At 41.8% G+C, this 24,152-nt stretch overlaps 1 protein-coding gene across 12 annotated transcripts in view; it reads left to right on the top strand.

The window, feature by feature from the left end:
- Positions 1-24,152, top strand: part of PARD3 (par-3 family cell polarity regulator) — a 699,476-nt gene that overhangs the window by 672,402 nt on the left and 2,922 nt on the right. For all 12 annotated transcript variants that reach the window (XM_054716632.1, XM_054716629.1, XM_054716625.1 and 9 more), the window contains 2 exons: positions 2,933-3,053; positions 16,445-16,572. In XM_054716632.1, coding sequence (XP_054572607.1) covers positions 2,933-3,053; positions 16,445-16,572 — 249 coding nt within the window. The remainder of the gene's footprint in view (positions 1-2,932; positions 3,054-16,444; positions 16,573-24,152) is intronic.

Genomic DNA, 24,152 nt, shown 5'->3' with positions numbered 1-24,152 from the left:
CCTGGCTGGTGATCAGGGCCTATCAGGGCCTTCCAGCTGCCTGCCGGGGCCTCCCTTCTCTGGCTGCCTGATGGGGCCTTCCTTTGTTCCGTGCTGCCCCCTGGTGGTCAGCACACATCATAATGAGTGATCAAACTCTCGTCTCCCGGTCAAACTCCCGAAGGGACAATTTGCATATTAGGCTTTTATATATAGAGATGATTTACTGACTCCTCATTGAGTTTTATTGTCTCACTCGCCCATCAGATTGATTCAGGTGGTATATTTATTCTAGTCTTCTCAAAAATATAATGAGCAACTTTAACTTGTCAATGAACCCAAATATAAGTTGGTTGGGGTGGGTAGCCATCAGTGCTAATGAAAATTTAAAATTTCCTTTGGCTTTCTTGGCAGAAGAGCTAACCAAGAACATTAGAAGTCAAAGTATGAATTATTGAATCATTATAGATGAGCCTGAGAAGCAGAACTGAGCAGCTGCAATGGTTTCATCTCTTGAAGCCAGGATTTTACCTTCAGATGCCAATGTTATTCCCCAAGGATGCTGGATGGCCTTCCAGTCTTTGGAAGTCCTCATCAATCATGAAAACCATTGCAGCCTGCTTTCCAATTTCAACCCTTGGAGGGGCTTTCCTAGTGTTAGGCAAGTTGGTTGGCATTCTCTAGAGCATAGGAGAAAAGGAAAAGAATGTGCAACAATGGTCTCACCAACTGCTCAGATTTGGAAATAAGGGTGAAGTGACTTCCAAAACTCATCGAATACTGTGAAAAACACTGAAGTTGCCAGAATTTCAAATGAAGAATACTAGGTCAATTCCTGTTGGGAGATACACTTTCAATTATTCACAAATAGTTAGAAGTCAATTTTCATCAATGGCTTGGACTTCATGAACCTAGTAATTATTGCATTAAAGCTGTCTGTGCTACATGAAAATAATAGAAACATGTTTGTAGTGATATTTGTTGGTCAAGCCTCCTACAATTCTCCTATAAATGTTATGAAGTATGCCCAGAACAGAAAAAGGTACAGCTGGAAAGATGGCAATGAGATTAATGAATGTTCACTTTTTTCTTTGTCTGTGAGTGTAACAATTCTAATGCCTACGCCATCACAGTTTCACGGAGAGAAGCTGGGTATCACATTGGGAAGCCAGTACTGATAATTTATCTGTTCAAACAAATGTTTTAAAAGCCAATAGGAAAAGTAACCTGCCTGGCTCAAGAGTGTGGAGGTCAAGTTTTAAAGCTGTACATGAAATGGGCTGAAGCCTCATGTTGTCAAGTAGCACATTTTAGAGACCCATTCACCTTTAATGTTCTCAGGCTAATCAATTCAGAAGATTTGTCAGAAGAAAAACAACCTTTTATTGACTGGGAAAATAATCAAATTGAATATATTAGCAAGATATTCCAGAATCTCTAATGAAATTGATAAAAACATAAAGGTGATAGGGACCAACCCAGTAGATTAAATGGTGACAGACTATCCCGCATTCATGGAAGATGTTAAGACTTTGGTCCTATACGTGAGCATTTTCAATTTCAGATTTTTAAGTTTTTGCAGTTCTTCAAAATATGTGGAATTATACAAAGACATGTTGGTTTGAGAATTGTATATACTCTACCATAACAGACTTTTATTTTTCCAAGCTACCTCATAAATTCCATCACTCAGGAGTGTGTGCAGCCAAAGGAACTCAGTAACACACTGAGTATCCAGGGCAACCTGTTTTCAATGAAGAGACTTCATCTTCCTAATAACTTACTGCTTACCATTCTGCTAGCAGTTTGAAGGGTAAATGTGATAAATATAAGACTTGGTCCTTATCCTTAACAGGTCTGAAGTCTTCTTGGGGAGACAGTATATTCCTAGTGTGCTTAAATAGCTTTTCTGATAGGATGCAACTTAGTGCTCAGGGAATGGAATGAACCAAAAGTGGTGGGAGGTTTAAGATTGATTTACTTTTGGTCATCTCTATTACTCTTTCAAAATACTGCTTTTAAAATTTGTATGATTTTGTAAAGGGGTGTTTTACTAACTGACACATGGTATAGTGGGATGGGGACTGGACTCTGGAACCCAGAAAAATCTGGATTCTTGTCTTACTTTCCATACTGGGCAGATAGGAGGCTTTTAAAAAGTCACTTGTCTTCTTTGAATGATAGTTTCTACATTGGTGTGTGTGTATGTGAGGGGTGTAATACTGCCTTCTGAGCCTATGTTATAAGCATTTGTGAGAATAAAGTCAAATTCAATGCTATAAAAAAAAGAAGGCAACATCATTATGAACTAACTGATTACATCAAGCTAGCACCTGAAGTTGTTTTTAAAAATGCTTTTCATTTATGCTCTGAGAGTTGCATTTTGTGCATAGACCTCTGATAATGCATAAGTAGGAACTTTATATAATGGCATTATGAAATAATACTGTAAGACTATATTGTATGGTATTATCTTTTTTTTGGTATGGTATTATCTTACTTGATTATTAACAGCATGATATTTAGAGCAAAACATGATATGTTCATTTCATATATTTAAAGAAACTGCAACTTAGAGGCATTAAGTGCCTTAGTCTAAGAAGGTGGTGGGGCTAGGACTGGACCCTGATATTTCTGACTTTTAAAGCAATATTTTCCCCAAAAAGTTTTTCTGTGGATACCTTGCCAGATTAAGAAAGGAAATGAGGCTTTTACATTCCTGTGAAAAAGGAATGTCTAAAAATACTACTCTCCCTCTTGAATATTTGTCTGACATAACTTCAATAAGTCTTAATCAAAATGAGAACATATTTCAAATGCCCAGATACTGTTTTTAAAATTCACTTCCTCTTAAATAGTGTCATCTGCCAGCAAGATGCCCTTTTCCCTAGTAGCTGCAAGGCACAGATTGTATTTGTGAAGGGTGTTCATTGTTGCCCATTCTCTCTTTTAGCAACAGGTCATCTACTAGCAACCATGATCGGATACAGCGTCTACGGCAGGAGTTCCAGCAAGCAAAGCAGGATGAAGATGTAGAAGATCGGCGACGCACTTACAGCTTTGAACAACCCTGGGTGAGTATTTGGTTCTTTGACACAATGGATAGCCCTGCAACTTTCTGCAATGACAGCCACTAAACTATGACCTCAGTCTTTTATGAAGCGAGACAAGATGGAGCCAAATTCCTTTGACTTTTAACATATCAACCTTCCCCTCATTTCCATGTGGGTTTCATCATTGCTAATTTCATTTTACATCTCATTGCACCATCTGTCTATTGCACAATAGCTTTCATTTGCCTTATGACAAGGCATAGCAAAACTATTCTTGGTCTCAATTATACATTTTTTAAGTTCAGTAAATGTTTTTCTATATATATTTTCCTCAGAATCAGAGTCAGAATAAATTAGCTCAATGCATGACTGTAGTGTACTTACTATATGAAAGTACAGTGTTTAGTCATTCTTATTTCTTTATTCTTCCACAGCCTCTTTGTGTAACTGCTAAATCCCTCTCATTTATCTGCTTCTACCCTGTTCTAATTCATCCTCCACATGACCGCCAGAGTGATCTTCCTAAAGTAAAACTTTGAATGGCCTCTCAGTGCCTGCAGACACAGTGTGGCATGCTATTAAACCCTCTTCAGTCTTGCCCCAGACTTGGGCTTCCATCTTGTGTTTTGGCTTAGAGATGATGGGAATAGGAGGTATTGGAGCAGACTTGGGGGTTCAAGATGATGGGAATGTTTAGGAATAACTTTGGAAGCTTGAGGAAGAGTCCTTTTGGGGTGAATAAATTGTCTGCTTGAGGCAAGAAAATCTAGCTGGGGGTATTATTAAGGTTCCATCAACATAGTAATGTGACCATAACCAACAATGCTTAGAGGACTAGGAATTCTGTGAAGGAGATTGGCAAGACAGACTTGGCAGAAAGTCGAGGCAGGTACTCTAGAACCCTGGTGAGGATGCAGGTAAAGCATCATCCAGTCTGAGTAGGGTGGTAAGTACTGTTCAAGCAAGGATTACCTTGATTGTCTAGGATAAAGCAAGAGAGGACAGCAGGCAAGGGATCATAAAACCTAGGAGACTATTGTCAAGATAATCCGTTATTGGGAGTCCAGAATCTTGGAGGTGGCCCAACTCTGGGTGATGTTGAGGTCCAAGATGTACCATCCATGCATGTGAGTTCCTGAAGTAGATAGTAGGGTCAAAAAAGTTAATGAGTTCAATTCAAAGTGTTGGGAATATAATTACAGTAGATATTTGGGAGGGGAGGCAGAAAGAATAATGGTGGTAGGAAAGACTTGAAGTAAAAAAAAAAATCTGTTTTGTTTGGGGAAGGATAAATGACCCAGCTAACACAGAACTGAGAGATTGGTGATATAGAAAAGAAGAAAGAAAAGTAGAAACATATTGGGAGCCTTTAACGTGAGATTGAAGGTTTGAAGATGGATGGACAGAACACTCTCCCACTAAACAGGTGACCTGGTTCTCCAGGCACCTGTTTTCTTATTTGTAGACTCAGAGAGTTAGAGTAAGTGACTGGGTGTTTGTTATTAAATAAACCCTTTGTTTGAATGAAAACGTAAGAGGAAACTGAGCATGTAAAGTAAAGAAGATGGAAGTAGAGCTTCTCCAAGTGTGGTCCACAGACCAGCACCTTCCCTGATGCTGGGAGCTTGTTAGAAATGTACCTTCTAGCCGAAACCGGTTTGGCTCAGTGGATAGAGCATTGGCCTGCGGACTCAAGGGTCCCAGGTTCGATTCCGGTCAAGGGCATGTACCTTGGTTGCGGGCACATCCCCAGTAGGGAGTGTGCAAGAGGCAACTGATCGGTGTTTCTTTCTCATCGATGTTTCTAACTCTCTATCCCTCTCTCTTCCTCTCTGTAAAAAAATCAATAAAATACATTAAAAAAAAAAGAAAGAAATGTACCTTCTTATTCTGCCTCAGATCTACTAGATCTGAACCTCTATGAGTGGGGCCCAGGAATCTGTATTTTAACAAGCCCTCCGAGTCCTTCTGAAACATGTTTAACTTTGAGAAGCACTGCTGTAGAGTTTATATCATCTCTCTTTTGTCCTAAAATCCAGCACCCTCAATATGCTCTTTACACAAGGCCAGAGAGCTATAAAGGTTTTTTATCATGGGATTTACTGATCAGATTGGAGTTGGTGGAAGATGAATTTTGTGAATGCAAGGAGAAGACCAAACAATGGGAAGACCATTACTCGTGTGAAGGACTTTGGTGTAATTCAGGTGTGGAAGATGGGGCCTTAGAACAGGCAATTGGCAATATGAGGCCAGCATCCACTAGTAAAATCTCCTGAAATCAACCCTAACCCAACTTTGGGATGTTATGGGAAAAGTCCAGCAGATTTAATATCTAAGAAAATCTCTAATTATCCTCTGCAACAAGATTACTATTAATGGAATTTTTAATAAAGTTTATAGTTCATTTTTCTAGCTGATCAAGTAAATTGAGTCATTTTCATGTAACACCATAGCAGAATTTTTTAATCTACTTATGTAGTTTGGCATAATTGACTCAGTCTATTCCTACTAGGTTTCTTAAAGCAGGGTTCTTTTGTGATATTTGGAAAACATCCTTACCTGTGTATATTTGCTCAAAGACATCTTTAACTGTGTATATTTGAAAAGAGTAATGAGTACAGGACAACTTGTTCTAGTCATTGGGTTTGGTGCTGAAACAGAAAGATGAGACAAAGAGAATGCCCTTAGAACTCTGTTCAGTTTGTGATAAGGTTATGCACAGACTATTAAGCACAGAGCAACCACGCCAAATCAGTTGTGGGTGGTTAGGGAGACCTGAAATAACACCTCTTTGAAGTTAGAATACATTTTTTTTTCTTCAGCTGTTTTATTTTATCTTTCTACATATCTATCAACAATTACTTTATTTTTTTTAAATCTATCTTTATTGTTGAAAGTATTAGAGCTGTCTGCTTCAGATTCTATTTCCCCATTGACACCCTCACCCTGCACCCACGCCTCGCAAGCCTTTGCCAATCTATTGTCTATGTCTGTGGGCCATGCGTATTTGCACCTAAGTATCCTGTTAATTTCTCCCCTCCAGCCCTCCCTGCCCCCACCTTCTCTCTGAAATTCATCAGTCTGTTCATGGTTCTATGTCTCTAGATCTATTTTGTTCATCAGTTTATATTGTGTATTAGATTCCACATATGAGTGAAGTCACGTGGTACTTACCTTTCTCTGACTGATTTTGCTTAGCCTCATACTCTCCATGTCCATCCTTGCTGTTGCAAATGGTAAGAGTTCCTTCTTTTTTACCACTGTGTAGTATTCCATTGTGTAAATGTACCACAGTTTTTCTATCCACTCATCTGCTGATGGGCACTTGGGCTGTTGGAATACATTTTAAATGGATAACTTTGAGAAATAGAGAAAGGTCTGTTAGGGAACCAAGATTAATTGGATTTATTTCTGGTTGGTGACATTGTATCCACATGCTTCACCACCAAGTTTGTTTTAGGCTAAAGGAGCATTTCCTGCTCTTAGCTCTAGATGTTTTTCACTGGGAAATGTGGAAAAGATTTGATATTCATTTTGGTTTCTTTACTTGTTTGAACGAGGACTGTGAATATGTTTCTATATTATCTACTTAATATGAACAATCATATTAAGAAAAATGTTTGACAAAATCTTGTGGATTTAGAAATGCAACTACTGAAAGTCATGAACCAAATTATTGTATAGCAAAATGCCATAGCAACTTTAGACAGACAATTTGGCTTGTTGTTATCACTTCCTGTAATTAATGAGAAGGGAATTATTTGGATGACAGGCTGATTACTTTAGGGATGGAATAATTTCCTAAATTGTGGGGTCAGAAGTTGACCTTTTCTTTTTATTTATTTATTTTATTTTCAAACAATTGGGATTTTGCAGCATACTCTCCATTTTACTTGTCATATAAATGAGCTTCAAGTGACTATAATTTTACTTAGTGTATTAATTTTCATACCAATTCTCATTGTTACCCTAATAGGAGCTGCTTGCTTATTCAAAATGCAGCTTAGTATATAGTATTTATTATGTGTTTTACAAACTGAGCTTTGAGTATCTTGGAGTCTTTTTCTTTTCCCGTATTTGTTTTGACCTTGACAGGTCACTATGTTTGGAAAGGGTGAGAATCTTTTTAGCATTAAGGAACCACAAGCTCATCTTCAAACTGTGTACAGCTTAAACCATATTAGTTGAATTTGCCATGCTTGTTAGAAATGCCCACACACAAAGTGCAACCAGATGTGTCATATAGAAAAATATCCAAGCCGATTACTTTATATACAGAGAGAGAACTGCGGAAAATTCATCCGAGGAGCCCTTTTCAATTTCAACCATTTTCAAAATGTTCTCTCTAAACCCTATGGAATGCACCTGTTTCTGGGCTTTTGTTCAAAATGATGTTTGGGCCTGAGGGAGCTGTTTTGTGGCACAAAAGGTCTTTAGAGGAGCAGAGGCCCAGAAAATTTCCTTAGCTCCGTGATTGAACTGAATTCTCTCCCAAGTTGAGTAAGAGAAGAATCAGAAAAAACAACTTCTTCCCCACGTAGTGCCAGGTGCAACATAAGTAAAGCAGCAAGTTGCTTTAAATCTTTCCTAAGTTAATGGAACAGTAGCCGAGGTTAGGGTTATTATCACAGAGCTCAGAAAGGGACAGGACTTAGTGTTGCTTTTAAAAGAATTAAATTGCAGGCTGCAGACATAAGTATAGTATGCTGTTCAAACTTTGCAGACACTTGAGTACTGCCCACAAGGAGACTTGCTGGCTGAGAGGACTGATAGATGGGATAATGGAACCTCTAATAGCTATGTTGCTAAATCCTTCCCATCCCAGGTTGGTAATGACTGAGAGTAGTTTAGTCCTGCAGATAGAAAATTGATCCAATGCGATGTGAATATCCTCTTCTCCCCCAAGCTTTCTTCCTAGCTGTCTTTAAATAAATTTTTAAAAATCTTCTTGGACTTTTAATGGCTTCTCTTACCATTGTAGAGTTTTGCCTGCTGAAATTAGAGAGCCAATCTATAGTACACAGCCAACAGCCACCCTGCACTCCTAGATTGCCTTCCCTACACCTGGGGAATTTGAGAAAATAATGGTTTTCTTTTTGTTTTCATCTTTTAAGACTTCAAATGTATGTGCTCTTATTTCCTTACAGTGAGTATCCATACTTTAACTTAAAAAATGCCTTCTTAGTTGATAGCTTTGCAGTAGTATTGCTCCAGTTCAGTTTGGGTGGAAGTCACCTCCCTTGGAAATTGACTAGAGAAAACCATTTTTGCAGCAAAAGGGTACCCTTTAGTCATGGCACAACCTCTGTGCTGCTGCAACGCTGTCCCCTCTTCTTTGTCCAGCTGAGCAAAGCCTCCGAGACCTGTGGGCCATACCAGCGGCAGAACCTAGTAGATTCAGAGGCTGCCTTAGGCTGTGAGCCTGCAGCACCAGAGTGGGGTATGTTTGTATGTATAGAGCCACACCTGTGTTTTCCATGCAGCTGCTACTTAGATGGGGGGAAATAGATCCAAACACTGGTTGGGAAAGATGAGATGAAGACAGTAGTACTATATTAAAACCAAAACATGTGTTTATAAAAACGTTATGAGGGAAATTGGCATGCTCAGCAGATTTCTCAACCATTACATTATTAGTAGCAATTAAGCTTTTCAACATTCAGAACCTATAAGAGTTCAATCAATAGTTGTCTAAATATAGTGGATAATGGGGTAGAGGTGGGCTGGGAAGACAAAGATTGATAAACAAAAGTTAATATTGGACTAAAATGATTAAAAAAAAAGTCTACTATCCTATCTAATAAAAGAGAAACATGCAAATTGACTGTACCTCCGCTATGCCCACAAGCCACGCCCACCAGCCAATCAGGAGTGGGTATGCAAATTAACCCAACCAAGATGGCGGCGGCCACAGAGCTGGAACAAGCAGGAGGCTTGGGTTGGCCCCAGCGATGGAGGAAGCCAAGCTTCCCGCTGCCCTGGCCTGCCCTGGCCTCCGCACAAGGCTACAAAGTTTCAATTATAAAAGATAAATAAATCCCAGATACCTGCTTCCAGCCTATGCTTGGGTCACCGGGGGGTGTGGCTGGCCTAAAAACCACCACAGGCCCCTCACCCAGGCCGCCCCGCACACCAATGGAACCCCCACCCTGATCCGGGACACCCTTCAGGGCAAACCAGCCGGCCCCCACCCGTGTGCACCAGGCCTCTATCCTATCTAATAAAAGAGTAATATGCAAATTGACCATCACTCTAACACACAAGATGGCTGCCCCCATGTGGTCAAAGATCGCTGCCCCCAAGTGGACACAAGATGGCTGCCACAAGATGGCCAGCAGAGGAGGGCAGTTAGGAGGGACCAGGCCTGCAAGGGAGGGCAGTTGTGGGTGATCAGGCCAGCAGGGGAGGGAAGTTGGGGGGGGATCAAGCCTGCAGGGAAGGGCAGTTGAGGGGGATCCAGGCCTGCAAGGGAGAGCAGTTGGGGGGGACCAGGCCTGCAGGGAAGGGCAGTTGGGGGGGACCAGGCCTGCAGGACAGGGCAGTTAGGGGTGACCAGGCTTGCAGGGGCGGGCAGTTGGGGGGGACCAGGCCTGCAGGAGAGGGCAGTTTTGGGGGGACCAGGCCTGCAGGGGAGGGCAGTTAGGGGTGATGAGGCTGGCAGGGGAGGGCAGTTAGGGGTGACCGGGTCGGCAGGGGAGGACAGTTGGGGGGGGGGGCAGGCCTGCAGGAGTGGACAGTTGGGGGGGGACCAGGCCTGCAGGACAGGGCAGTTAGGGGTGACCAGGCTTGCAGGGGCGGGCAGTTGGGGGGGACCAGGCCTGCAGGAGAGGGCAGTTTTGGGGGGACCAGGCCTGCAGGGGAGAGCAGTTAGGGGTGATGAGGCTGGCAGGGGAGGGCAGTTAGGGGTGACTGGGTCGGCAGGGGAGGACAGTTGGGGGGGACCAGGCCTGCAGGAGTGGACAGTTGGGGGGGACCAGGCCTGCAGGGGAGGGCAGTTTTGGGGGGACCAGACCAGCAGGGGAGGGCAGTTAGGGGTGACCAGGCTGGCAGGGGAGCAGTTAGGCATCAATCAGGCTGGCAGGGGAGTTGTAAGGGGTGATCAGGCTGGCAGGCAGAAGCAGTTAGGGGCAATCAGGAAGGTAGGCAGGCGAGCAGTTGGGAGCCAGCAGTCCTAGATTGTGAGAGGGATGTCCAACTGCCCGTTTAGGCCCAATCCTGGTAGGTAGGATCGGCCTAAATGGGCAGTTGGACATCCCTCGAGGGGTCCCAGATTGGAGAGTATGCAGGCTGGGCTGAGGGACACCCCCCTCCCAAGTGCATGAATTTCACGCACCGGGCCTCTAGTAGGAAATAATGACCTATAATAGCAATGGCCACTTTTAAACAGAGTAAACTATTTATCCCCTTTATATGATTCAGTGCCATAAAAATTATTTTTCCCTCTACCAAATCTTTAAATTACCATTATTATATCAGCATATTAGGGTTACAACACATTTGAATTGCTAAAATAAAGATTATAAATCTCAAGGGGATATCAATATTCTTTCTGCTATTGCCAGTCTCATCATTCTCATCATCACCTTCACAATAGATGTTGATGCAAAGCACACACACTCTGTGTATTGTATTTTTGTTTTCTATACTTGCCATTGCACATATGTGGAAATTTGAAAATCTTTTGTTATTCAGAGTATTTTAAAATTATTGAATATTTTATGTAAATGTTAATAAAACAGTAATGGATTTTATTTCATAAGGGACATGTATACTTTTATATTAACCTTTAAAAATCTTATATTACCTAGTTTTCATTAGAACTAAAACTTTGTACTGTATTTATTTTTGTTCTTTCTTTAGTCTATCAACTGTAAGCAGGTTTTTTAAAATTTTTATCTTTATTATTGAAAGTATTATAGTTGTCCCCTTTTTTCAACACATTGACCTCCTCCACCCGACTCTCATCCCTCCTTAGGACTTACCCACACTAATGTCTGTCCATAGGCTATGCATACATGCATATATATAAGTTCTTTGTTTAATCTCTTCCTGTCCCCCATCCACTTCCCTCTGAGATTTGTCAGTCTGTTCCATGTTTACAAGTCTCTAAATCTATTTTGTTTATCAGTTTAATTTGTTCATTGGGTTCCACATATTCATGAGATCATGTGATACTTGTCTTTCAGTGACTGGCTTATTTCGCTTAGCGTAACACCCTCCAGGTCCCTTGGTGCTGTCTCAAAGGGCAAGAGATCCTTCCTTTTTGCAGCTGCACAGTATTCCATTGTGTAAATGTATCATTGCTTTTTAAATCTATTCATCAACTGATGGGCACGTGGGCTGTTTCCAGAATTTAGCTATTATAAATAACACTGCTATGAACATAGTGGTGCATATATTCTTTCTGATAGGTGTTTGTGGATTCTTAGGATACATTCCCAGATGTAGGATACTGGGTCAGATGCAGCTCCATTTTTAATTTTTTTGAGAAAGCTCCACACTGTTTTCCATTGTGGCTGCACCAGTCTGCATTCCCACCAGCAGTGTACTTAGAGTTCCTTTTTCTCTACATTCTCACCAGCACTTGTTTGTTGATTTATTGATGGAAGGTATTCTGGCAGGTGTGAGGTGGTACCTCATTGTCATTTTAATTTGCATCTCTCTGATGATTAGTGACATTGAGCATTTTTTTCATGTATGTCCTCTTTGGAGAAGTATCTATTCAGGTCCTCTGCCCATTTCTTAATTGGATTGTTTGCCTTCCTTTTGTTGACTTGTATGTGTATTTTATATATTTTGGAAATGAACCCCTTATCAGATGTATCATTGGCAAGTATATTCTCCCATACAGTGGGCTCTCTTTTCATTTTGATGCTGGTTTCATTTGCTGTGCAGAAGCTTTTTACTTTGATGTAGTCCCAATTGTTTATTTTTTCCTTTGTTTCTCTTGATCTAGGAGATTTATTTGTGAAAATTATGCAACATGAGATGCCTGAGATTTTGCTGCCTGTGTTTTATTCTAGGATTTTTATGGTTTTATGACATACATTTACGCTTTTTCTTGTGTATGGTGTAACCTAGTGGTCTAGTTCCATTTTTTTTTTGGTATGTATCTATCCAATTTTCCTAACACCATTTATTGAAGAGACTGTCTTGACTCCATTGTATGCTCTTGCCTCCTTTGTCAAATATTAATTGAGCATAATGGCTTGGGTCGATTTCTGGGGTCTCTGTTCTATTATGTTGGTCTATATGCCTGTCCTTGTGCCAGTACCAGGTGGTTTTAAGTATAGTGGCTTTGTAGTATAAGTTGATGTTTGGTATTGTGATTCCTCCAACTTTATTCTTTTTTCTCACGATTATTGTGGCTATTTGGGGTCTTTTTTTCTTTCATATAAAATTTTGGAGTGTTTGTTCTGATATGTGAAATATACTGTTGGTATTTTAATAGGGGAATCTATAGATAGCTTTGGGTAGTACAGACATTTTAGTGATGTTAATTCTATCAATCCATGAACACGGTGTATTTTTCCATAGTTTATATCTTCCTGTGTCTCTTTTTCAATGTTCTGTAGTTTTGTAAGTACAAGCCTTTTGCCTCCTTGGTTAAGTTTATTCCTAAGTATCTTAATTTTTTTGTTTCAGTTAACTATTCAGGATAAGTTTTCTATGTTTTAATTGTAATTCCAGTTTGGTTCTGGGAGAATGTCAGTGTAGCTCTGACATTTAATCCACAGCCATCTTGCCCAGATCATGAAAGGACCAATTTTACATTGTATGTTTGTGCTAAGAATTAGCAGTTTTGATTTTGTATTTTGATTTTTTGTATTGTTTATTTTTATTTTGGAAAAATAGGATTTTATTTAAATGAGAGGAATACTTTGTTAATGACTTAATTTAGTGAAACACTATATGGAAGATTTTTTTTTGTTTTATACTAGTAAGTGATACCAAAATCTTGTAGCTTTCTCAAGCTTTATATAATTTTTATATAGTATAAATAGTACCTCTTTAATAATCACGATAGATACTACTAGTTTGGAGCTAACTTATAGAATGAATGTGCACAGTTTCACTGAGGTTTAAACAGCAACCATGGAGAGATTCACATATAATGTTTCTCCAGCACACTATGTAAGAGATAATCATGGATTATCTCATCTTGCAATCTCTATCATATTGTCTTGGCAACCTTGTCATCAATATCATCAGCAAAAAGACCAGAATTATTTGTAATTTGCTCTCTTGAAATAGAGTTATTGCCTTGTTATCTGATGAATCTCCAGAATTTTTCCAAGTATGCTTTACCTGTATGTTTCCCTGTATAGATGTCACTTTTTTATTAAAGCTGTTGATGCTGTTTTCTTTGAACACAGACACTTCTCTCTGGGGTTACAAAATATCTCTTCATGTTTGTCTATGCTTTTGTAATTTGGGACTCTCAATACATTATTCTGTTTCTGACTTACACATGGAAAACTACAGTATTGAAAAATCAGGATTGTAGATTATAGTTCTGTTCCCATAATTTACATTTTTATGAGATCTTCATTGAAATAATGAATGAGGTTATTTTCTATTCAGGCCAAATATAAAGCTTTCCAGATGGACTTAGTAAGTTGTTGCTTTAAGCTAGTCATGCATCCAATCTTCCTTGAAATCTCTAATTAAATAAAATTTCATCTTAAAGATAAGAGTGGTTCTTTTTAATAACCTACCCTTTTGTATGCTCTGAAAAGATAAATCGAGTAAAACATTAATGGTAAGCCTGAGATTCATATTTCATCATAGTGAGCACAATAACATGAAATATGTCAATATGCTGATACCAAACTCATTCACTCATTTTTTTAAGTTTTCAGATCCCATCTCATAATAATTGCATTTTGAAGTTCATCAAGATCCAACTAGATGCTTGCTGCTCATAATGTTTGAGATGAACAGTAACAGAAAACACACAGTTAAGGAAACAAAAGCCCTTCAACTTTTTTTTTCTTTTTTCTATCAGAATCAAATTTTCAGGTCTGGTAGAAACAACTAAAAAGTACACCTGATGCCCTGACCTGTTTGGCTCAGTGTTTAGAGCAATGACCCACAGACTAAAGGGTAGTAGGTTTGATTCCTGGTCAAAATTATGTACCTTGGTTGCAGATTTGATCCCCAGCCCCTGTTGGGGGGCATATAGGAGGCAACCAATTGATATGTCTCTCACTTTGATCTCTCTCTCTCTCTCTCTCTCTCTCTCTCTCTCTCTCTCTCTCTCTCTCTCCCTTCCTCCCGCCCTCCCTCTCTCTCCCTCTCCTCCTCCCTCCCTTCTACTCTCACTGGAAATAAATGGAAAAAAATATCCTCAAGTGAGGATTAAAAAAAAAATACACCTGAAATTTCTACAAGACCTTGCATTTTCTTTTCACATCTCCACAGCCATGTGTCACAAACAGCATGAGCTCATGAAACTGGTTCCTGAATCTTGCTGCAGAACGCCAGCTCTTTCAAGGCTGCTTGACACGTGTATATGACTTATTCCGAGTGAAAAGAAAAGGGAAATATGGTTGTTTTTGAAGGCATATTGTGTAGTGTTTTCTTGCTTTGCTTTCCCTCTGTCCAGTAGCTTCTCTCAGGATTCCCTGTGAACACTAGAACAGCTTGATTTTCTAGTTAGCCAGCCTCTTCAAGTGCAATGGAAGAAAATGTTTGTCTTCCTCAATGTAGTTGATGCACACTTGGTTGATGCTCTGTTTGCATAAGCAGGACTCACTCAGTGAAGTGTTTTCCTTGCTAAAGGCACCATTGATGTGTTGGCTCCCATGTTGTGGAGAGGGTCTGTGGACACACACTTGTTCCTATGAGTATGGCTGTAAATACCCACTTGTAGAAATTGGGGTAATCTTCACACACTATTTTTGTATCAGGATATTTTTAATATGTTCACTGGCTATGCCCATATGCTTTGAAATATTTGTCCTATATATTGCCATATTGTTGCTTACCAATAAATAAGATAATGCTGGCCAGGGAGAGTGAAGGATAGATGATGCTTGCTTTCTGTTCACACAAAACATTGTTTAAGTAACAGGCCCACATGTTTTCTTACAGCTCTCCAAGTGAACGCTATAACTCTATTATTTTAGAAAATTATGAAGTCAAAGTCTGCCATTGGTTTTCAACTCTAAAAGAAAATTGATAACTTGTTTTTAACAGACATTCTTCACTCAGAATATGCCTGTTGCGTAACACCAAGGGGAACAGAATTTAGCATGCACCAAAAGGATTATTTAAGAGTGTGAGCCACTGATGCTATGATAAACCATCGTGATGTGTTTGTAGCATTAGAGGCATTGTTGTCTATTTTTTATTTCAAAAAGCCAAATCTAGAAGGTAAGCTAAGACCTGCCAGTGAGAAGCCAGAGCATCCACAGGACTAGATCTATGCAACACAGTGTGTACATCCAGTATCCGATTTGAGTGAGAGGCACAATCAGCAGATGACTGCTGACCAAAGTATTTAGCCAGCAGGATTGAACATTTCTCTATAGGATACAATTAACCTAGGTAAAAATGCCATTTCCTAATCACTAAGGCAAAATGTCTTGTCTCATAACCAATTCAAGTAGCTATTAGCTTTCAGGTTTATTAATTTGATAAGCATTTCTAGTCCCCATTTGGCTACCATTGCTGGACTAGAGGACACCTGTATATGGCTAACAATAGGTAGTTTCACCTAAACTTGGTTCAAATTTAACTGTTATTCTTTTCTCTCTCTCTCTTTTTTGTTGTTGTTTGTTAATCCTCACCCGAGGATATTTTTTCTATTGATTTTTTTTTTTTTTTTTGAGAGAGAGAGAGTGGAAGGGAGGCAGAGAGACACACACAGAGAGAAGCATCTATTGGTTGCCTCCCTTACGTGCCCCACCTGGGGGCTGGGGATCAAGCCTGCAACCCAAGTATGTGCCCTTGACCAGAATAGAACCTACAACCCTTTAGTCCACTGGGTCGACACTCTAACCACTGAGGAACACCAGCCAAGGCTTAACTGTCATTGTTTAGGAAAAGGGGGATCAGCTTATATTATGTCCTACTGTTAAACTAAAATACATAACATCGAAAACATTTGCCAGCATAGCTAACCTTCAATTTTATTTATTTACTTGACATTGAATTTGTCAAACCTCATTAGGAAGACTTAGGAAGGTTGACCTCTCAATTTCTAACCATTCTAAAGCCATAATTAAAATTTAAGATGATTCAATATTGGGGCTCATAAGAGCAATTAGATAAATGTCTCTTTTCTCAAACTTGAGAAAATTGCAGTTGGTTTTAATTTCACAGAATTTCCCAAATGTTTCTAAGTCAGTCTATAAGAAACGATGTGATTCCCTTCTCGTGAATTATTTTGCATTTTCCTCCTGCAGCCCAGCTCCCGACCTCCAGCGCAGAGCGGCAGACACTCGGTGTCCGTGGAGGTGCAGATGCAGCGCCAGCGGCAGGAGGAACGTGAGAGCTTCCAGCAGGCCCAGCGCCAGTACAGCTCTCTGCCTAGGTACAGTACTTACATACGCTCGTCCTTCCGAAATTGCCCTGGCTTCTCCACCATACCCACGATGGTCAGAGAGGAACCACAAGTGGATGGTAGGGCTTGTTGCCTGGCTTCAAGGCCATCTTACTGTGTGGCAAGAAGACTAGAAAGAAAGGTGTTTCAAGACATGCCAACATCATCACTTAAATACTGAATAATGCAAAGGCAGTGCATTGACAGATGAGTACTTAGGGACTGGACCTGGGTTATAGCTTTGGTTCTGCTGCCTCCCTTGTGAAGAAAGTTTCCTCATCTGAAAAATGGAAAGATAACTCTCATTTTGCTTAGTTCCTAGGGTAACCAGAATAACTGCTACTTCGGATATCTAGAGCTCTGTAGAAGGGTGGAGTGAATACTCCATGCTCTATACTTAGGTGGGCTCTGTGGTCCCTAACCCTATTGCTCTACTTCCAGCTCTGCGTTTGCTTGTGTTGATCCTCAGAGGATCCCAGTGTACCCACCTCATTACCTGACAGCCACACGGAGGTACCTCTGCTCTGGGGGCTGTCAGGCCTAGAAAGTGCTCAGGTGACTGAGCTCTCACACATGGAACAACAACCATTTTCCCAACTGAGTATTTCATATATACACTAGTGGCCCAGTGCACTAAATTCATGCACATTAAAAGGGGATTAATTAGAGGAAATATTTTAATATTGCTATTTGCCCTTTCTCTATAATAGAATTGTCAGATGAAAGAAAATTAGTAAAATGTATATGAAAATCTTCCTCCTGTCAGAGTCTGGGGCACACCACAGGACCCAGAGTCAAGTCCCTGCCCACCAACGTGCGCCTCAAAATCGCACAAGACCCAGACCCGGCCAGCCCCCACCCCATTGGGCTAGATCCAGACCCAGCCGGTCCCACCCCCGTCAAGCCCCGCCGGGTGGGGGACGTGGCCTGAGATCCCCTGTCGGGCAGGGGATGTGGCCTGAGGTCCCCCATCAAGCCCCACTGGGAAGGGGGCACAGCCTCAGGTCCCCCATCAAGCCACACCAGGAGGGGGGTGCAGCCTCAGGTCCCCCAGCCTGGCACCAGGGCGGGGGGTGTGGCCTCAGGTCCCTTGGCCCAGTGCCAGGGCGGGGGTGTGGCCAGAGGTCCCTTGTCAAGCCCTGCCGGTCAGGGGGGCGCAGTCTGAGGTTGCCCGGCCTGCCACTGGGGCGGGGGGTGCAGCCTGAGGTCCACCATCAAGCTCTGCTGGGCAGGGGGTGTGGCCTGATATCCCCCGGCCTGGCACTGGGGTGGGGGTTGCGGCCTCAGGTCTCCTGGCCCGGTGCTGGGGCAGGGGGTGCAGCCTGAGGTCCCCTGTGTCAAGCCCTGCCAGGCAGGGGGCGCAGCCTGAGGTCCCCTGTGTCAAGCCCTGCCAGGCAGGGGGCGCAGCCTGAGGTCCCCTGGCCTGGCGCCAAAGTGGGGGGTGCGGCCTGAGGTCCTCTGTCAAGCCCCAGGGAGGCAGGGGTGGGGGCACAGCCTCAGGTCCCTGCTGATTGTTCGTTAAGGCTCCTTACAGGAACTCGGCCTCTGCTGTGGGTGCAGCCATCTTGTGTTACGGAAACACCACCTCCTCTGTGGGCGCAGCCATCTTTGTGGCAGAGTGATGGTCAATTTGCATATTCCCTCTTTATTAAATAGGAGGATAGTAAAGAATAAAAATATTTTTAAATATTCAGCTTTCCAAACTTTCCGAAATAAGTCACTCTTAGTAATCACAATCTTACAGGCATTTGTTTTTCTACTTCAAACCAGGTGACAAAAACATTTTGGGTACAAAAAAAACCTCCACTTACCTTGTTTTTATCAACTGTTTTGAATTTGAACAGAACAACTTTTATTTGAGGGGAGGGGAGGGAACAAATGTTTATTTGTGTAAACTTAACTGACCAATATAAAAGTGATCTTGATTCAATTTCTAATAAAGATGAGTCCCTTTAAATGTTAAACAATCACTATATTAACTGTGAGGGATTTGACTACATTGACCCAGGTCACCATTGGAATGTGAATGTGAATGAGAATCTATACTGGGGTGAGTGCCATTACTATAGTAACTCATTCATTCAGCTCTTTTTTTTCAGTTCATAAAATTATATTTCCTTTGAGTAATAAGTTATGTTTTTTCTTTTATACAGAATTATCTTTTCTTTTAAATAGGAGGATAACTAACAGTTATTTAGCCCATTCTAAGTAAGCGTCATTGAAGTTTAAGTCTGGACAGGACCTGGAGATCATCTTGTCTTACAAGGAAACAGCTCCGAAAGATTAAACAGCTTTCCCTAAGGTCACACAGCTAGCACGGAATTCAAACACAAACTGCCCATGCCCTTTATAATCATTAATTTCCATATCTCATTGCCACCAAAGCTTTTGTTCCCAAGTTTGGAATATTGACAGATGTGGGCGTAAAGTCCCCCTCTGTGCGCTACTGCCCTTAGCATTTGGAAGGAGGCCCCTGTATGACTCAGCCCAGGGCATCAGCTGCTGGATGCCTTCAGATTATACACAAAGTGTCTTCCACGTGAGTGCCTTCTCCCAGCCCTTTGGCTTGCAGTCAGAAAGATGAGCACGATAAAGAAGATGAATTGACACACAAGGCATGGCCCTGCTGCCACAATCATGGGTGGCCCATAGCACATCAAGGCCTGTGTGTGTGACTGCAGCGTGCTTTAGGAATATATTGTCTGTGCAGGGACCGGGTTCTTAATCTGTTGGCAAATAGTCTGGCTTTCTGTATTTTAGTTGTGTTTGAGAGTACTTATAAGAAGTGAAAGAGAACTATCATATCTATACTAATAAAAGCCTAGGTGGCCCTTGCGTGTGACGTTGCCACAAGATGGCCGCCACAAGATGGCCTTGCACACAGTGGAGGCAGGGCCTGGCAGCCACTCCACGCGGTGAGGCCTGGGGGTCCCGCGGCTCCACACGGCACGGAGGCCAGTCCTGGAGGAAGAGGCAGGTCACAGCAGGGGAGGGCAGTTATGGGTGATCAGTCTGGCAGGGGAGGGCGGTTGTGGGCAATCGGGCCAGCAGGGGAGGGCAGTTGTGGGCGATCAGGCTGCAGGGGAGGGCAATTGGGGGCAATTGGGCCAGTAGGGGAGGGAAGTTGTGGGTAATAAGGCCAGCAGGGGAGCAGTTAGGCATCAATCAGGCTGGCAGGGGAGCGGTTAGGGGGCGGTCAGTCTGGCAGGCATAAGCGGTTAGGGGCAATCAGGCAGGCAGGCAGGCAGGCGAGTGGTTAGGAGCCAGCGGTCCTGGATTGTGAGAGGAATATCTGACTGCTGGTTTAAACTGGCAGTCGGACATCTCCCAAGGGGTCCCAGAGTGAAGAGGGTGCATGCCGGGCTGAGGGACACCCCCCTCCCCCCGCACAAATTTTGTGCACTGGGCCTCTAGTAGTGTATATAAGAAGAGAGTGAGTTGACATGCACAGAACTAAGGACGGGACGTGAGAGTGATGGTGGCCGGATGGCCTGGAGGGGTGGATGCTCTGGCAGGAGAGAGACTAGGGCCCTGTTCCCCAGGAAGAGGACACAGATCAATGCTTCTGTGGAATTTCTCCTGGTCACATTCCACAGGAGCTCAGTATTCCAAACATCCTTTTGTCCTTTCATGTCTCTCACCTTCTTCACTCACCACCTGTCCTTTTCCACCAACTCACTCTGCCTCCCTTCCTCTCTCTCTCCCTCTCCTTCTGAAGCACCTGGTAGAAGTATCTGTATTTCCATGCAGAAGATGATTGCTTCTATTGGTACTAATAGTGTCGTTTAGTGTTTCCCTAAATACGTAACTGAAACTTTCCATCTGGGTATTGTGACTCCCTGATTATTAGCCATTTTACTCTGAGCAGATATGAGAAAAACAGAAAACCCAAAATGAAGAGCTGTGTACATTTAGGCAACTGGATTGGTCATGGTGCTCTTATTTTAGAGCAGTGGTTCTCACCCTTCCTAATGCCGCGACCCTTTAATACCGTTCCTCATGTTGTGGTGACCCCCAACCATAAAACTATTTTTGTTGCTACTTCATAACTGTAATTTCGCTACTGTTATGAATCGTAATGTAAATACCTGTGTTTTCCGATGGTCTTAGGCGACCCCTGACAGCGGTTCTCAACCTGTGGGTCGCGACCCCTTTCACCGGGGTCACCTAAGACCATCGGAAAACACAGATATTTACATTACGATTCATAACAGTAGCAAAATTACAGTTATGAAGTAGCAACGAAAATAGTTTTATGGTTGGGGGTCACCACAACATGAGGAACTGTATTAAAGGATCGCGGCATTAGAAAGGTTGAGAATCACTGTTTTAGAGAATCATTTTCAATGTGAATCTTCACACGTGTGAGGAGGATTAGGAGTGCAGAGCCTTGTGCCCCACTGGCTTGCTGGCAGAGCGGCTGCACTCCACAGCAGATGTGTGCGGAAACTTGAACTCGGTAAAGAACCCAAACAGGAGGTCAGAAGAGGACTGCAGCAGCTTGTATGAGCTCGAGTCCAGTCCACGTCTCTGACATGTGATATTCTTCAGAGACACTGACCTCTGCTTTTCGGATGTTGACAATTAGCAGGGTTTCATCTAAACAAGATGGTATGGCATTTGATACCAAAAACGATTTCACACACACACAAAAATAGTTCAGCTGCCAAGTGGAACATAAAGTAAAACAAATGGTCAAGACTTTGTCTCAGTCACAGTAGATAAGGTGGTTTGAATTAGAGGGATGTATGTGAGCCAGAGTAGTTTGAAATTCTAACTGTAATTAAAGAAGCCGATTGGCAGAATTCAAGTTTCATTTTGAAATGTCAGTAGGAAACATTAGCCAGGTGGTACCACTGGTTCTGAAGGAAAGGGGTCCTGAGTGGCCCCACACTCAATTCTCAATCAGACTAAGACTTCTTTTTTATTTTTTAAATTCCTAAATCAGTTTTCATTTTTACTTTCTTTTTTTAATCTATTTTTTAGTCTTAAATTAGTTCCTTTATTTAGTATCCAAAAGGCAACTCTCACACAGAGAATGTTCATAGTCAGCAATAGAAAAACTTAAGATCCTTTATTAATTTTTAAAAACTTCCTGCTGTCTCCCCATTTCTTCATCTTTCCCTCTCCCTTGGTTTCACATCTGTTGGTATCTCACTTCTCTGCTTTGTACGTCTCACTTCTCCACTGTCTTCACACCCTGACGTGGTCTCCCCACCAGGCCCATTTATTATGTCTCTGAGCTGCTTGTCAACTTGTTAGCCTTGGTCTTTATATCTTCCATCATCCTTCTGCATCCTCCTCGCCTCGGTGGCTAACTGGCTTTCCACAAGCTGTGAGTCCTCCGCATGATGATGGCCTTTAGACCACTTTGAAGATAACTGTAATCATTGACAAACCAGGTGTGTGTGCTTTCAGTGGATTCAGAAATCTCTAGTGGGCTCATTCCAAGACCAAACAAGCCTGCGTATTGGTTATAAAGAAATTCAGCCAAAACCGGTTTGGCTCAGTGGATAGAGCGTCGGTCTGCGGACTGAAAGGTCCCAGGTTCAATTCCGGTCAAGGGCATGTATATTGGTTGCGGGCACATCCCCGGTGGGGGGTGTGCAGGAGGCAGCTGGTCGATGTATCTCTCTCATCGATGTTTCTAGCTCTCTATTCCTCTCCCTTTCTCTCTGTGAAAAATCAATAAAATATATTTTAAAAAAAAGAAATTCACATTGATGGACATTGATGTTTTCTTGCTGCTGTTGTTATTGTGGCCTTTGGGCCATCATGGGACATTAGAAAGCTTCCTCCTTATCTCCGTGGAATTGTGTGGATTTGCCCTCACTTAGTGAGGATTCTTCAGTTATTCTCTAGTACCTTTCTCTCCTCCTTGTTTCTACCCAATTTCTCTGACAGAGGAAAAGAAAGCTAATGTTTTTCTTCATTGGTCAGAAAGATGCTTCCCAAAACCCAGAGCCTGCTCTTTGAAGGCAAAGTGACGTTGCCTTCAGACTACTCCTCCAACCCCTATTAGTCAGCCATTTACTCTGTGCCACACCTTTCTAAACGTTTTGCATGTGTTATTTTGTTCATTTCTGCCTCATAACCCTATGAGGTTAGCTATTATACCTATTCTACAGATGAGGCAAATTGGGCCCAGAGAGCATAACTCTCCCAGCATCCCCCAACTGGCAAATGGCAGATTCCAGATGTGAATCTGTGTCTATATGATCAAAGCCACTCTCCCATTGTGCCTAGTACCCAGGTGATGGGTTTCCTAGTGTTGGAAACTCTTATTGTCTGCTGCACTCTTATGTTTCTCTGTGACCTGCTCATTTCTTGTGTCTTAACTAAGAGTTGTGGGTACCACTAGCTTTCTTACCAAGGAAGCATGTGTGTGTAGTGTGTGTGTGTGTGTGTGTGTGTGTGTGTGTGTGTGTGTGAGTGTGTGTGTACATGTGTATGTTTCTACATGTATATACTTTCTCCAAATACCTTATTTTAAACCTCAGGGAGGTCTGCTTCCTTCTCTCTATAGAATTAATTTGAAGAAAATTTTAGCTAAAAGAAATTCTTCCACATCATCAGAGTTTCTATTCCTAACAAACCTTTAGTGAGTTCTCAATGTGTTCCTGGAATGATTCAAAATTCAGCTTATGGAACATGACCTCCACAGAGCGCATCCTCAGGCTTTCTAGAGTTGGGCATGCAGGATGAAGAGGGTTCATGGTTCTCAGTAGGACAAGGATGAGAAAGAGGTGAAATGTCTGCAGCCTATTTCTGGTTATCTTTAGATTGATAACCAACTTATGAAGGAGTCCCACTTTTGTTACTGTAACCTCAGTAACAAGTTTGTTGTTTTAATTAAAGTTTCATGATTAATGTCAAATCCCTGGTTTCATGCTGGCACTTTCCATCATTCCTGTCTCTGAGCAGATTAATGTATGACTTTTTAAGTGAAGATAATCAGTGCTTTGGGCAAATAAACTATTCCACCAAATGTAAGGATTCTTGCTTGGGCTGATTGTACAAATGGTCTGATTTCCATTAACCCTTTGTACGTCATAAGCATCTATAGATGCTTTAAAATAATTTTTGTGAGAATTTTCAACTGAAAATATTCAAGAACACCCGAATTTTGAGTAATATATTTATTTTTATAATATTCATTGCAAATTGATTTTTTAAATTAAATTCAAAATATCGTGGCATGTGGGGATGGTTTCTGTTTTGGACATGTGGCAGTTAACTGGTTAGAAGAGAACCAGATAGATATACTGTAGACTGCTCAATTAATCATAGTCATATCCAAGATGATGCTGATCATTAGTTCATTTCCTTATTGAAAATATCCCTGACTACATTTTAGGCCATATGAAAAATAGGCAGATTTGATCCAAAGCCCTATTTGATGGCACTTTTGAATGTTCAAAAATGCAAATTGCTTCATCCCTGTGGGAGATCCAGTGACTGCATCGACCCTGTGTGTGTTGATGCAAAAGGCTGAGTAGTATATACTGTCACCAAATGGTTTTCTTACTGATACATGGAGCAATAGATTTTGTTTTATTACTGGATTCTCT

The sequence above is a fragment of the Eptesicus fuscus genome, chromosome 5, assembly GCF_027574615.1.
Source record: "Eptesicus fuscus isolate TK198812 chromosome 5, DD_ASM_mEF_20220401, whole genome shotgun sequence".
Taxonomy (NCBI): Eukaryota; Metazoa; Chordata; class Mammalia; order Chiroptera; family Vespertilionidae; genus Eptesicus; species Eptesicus fuscus.
Note: the sequence above shows the minus strand (reverse complement) of the source record. Positions and strands in the feature narration are given on the sequence as shown.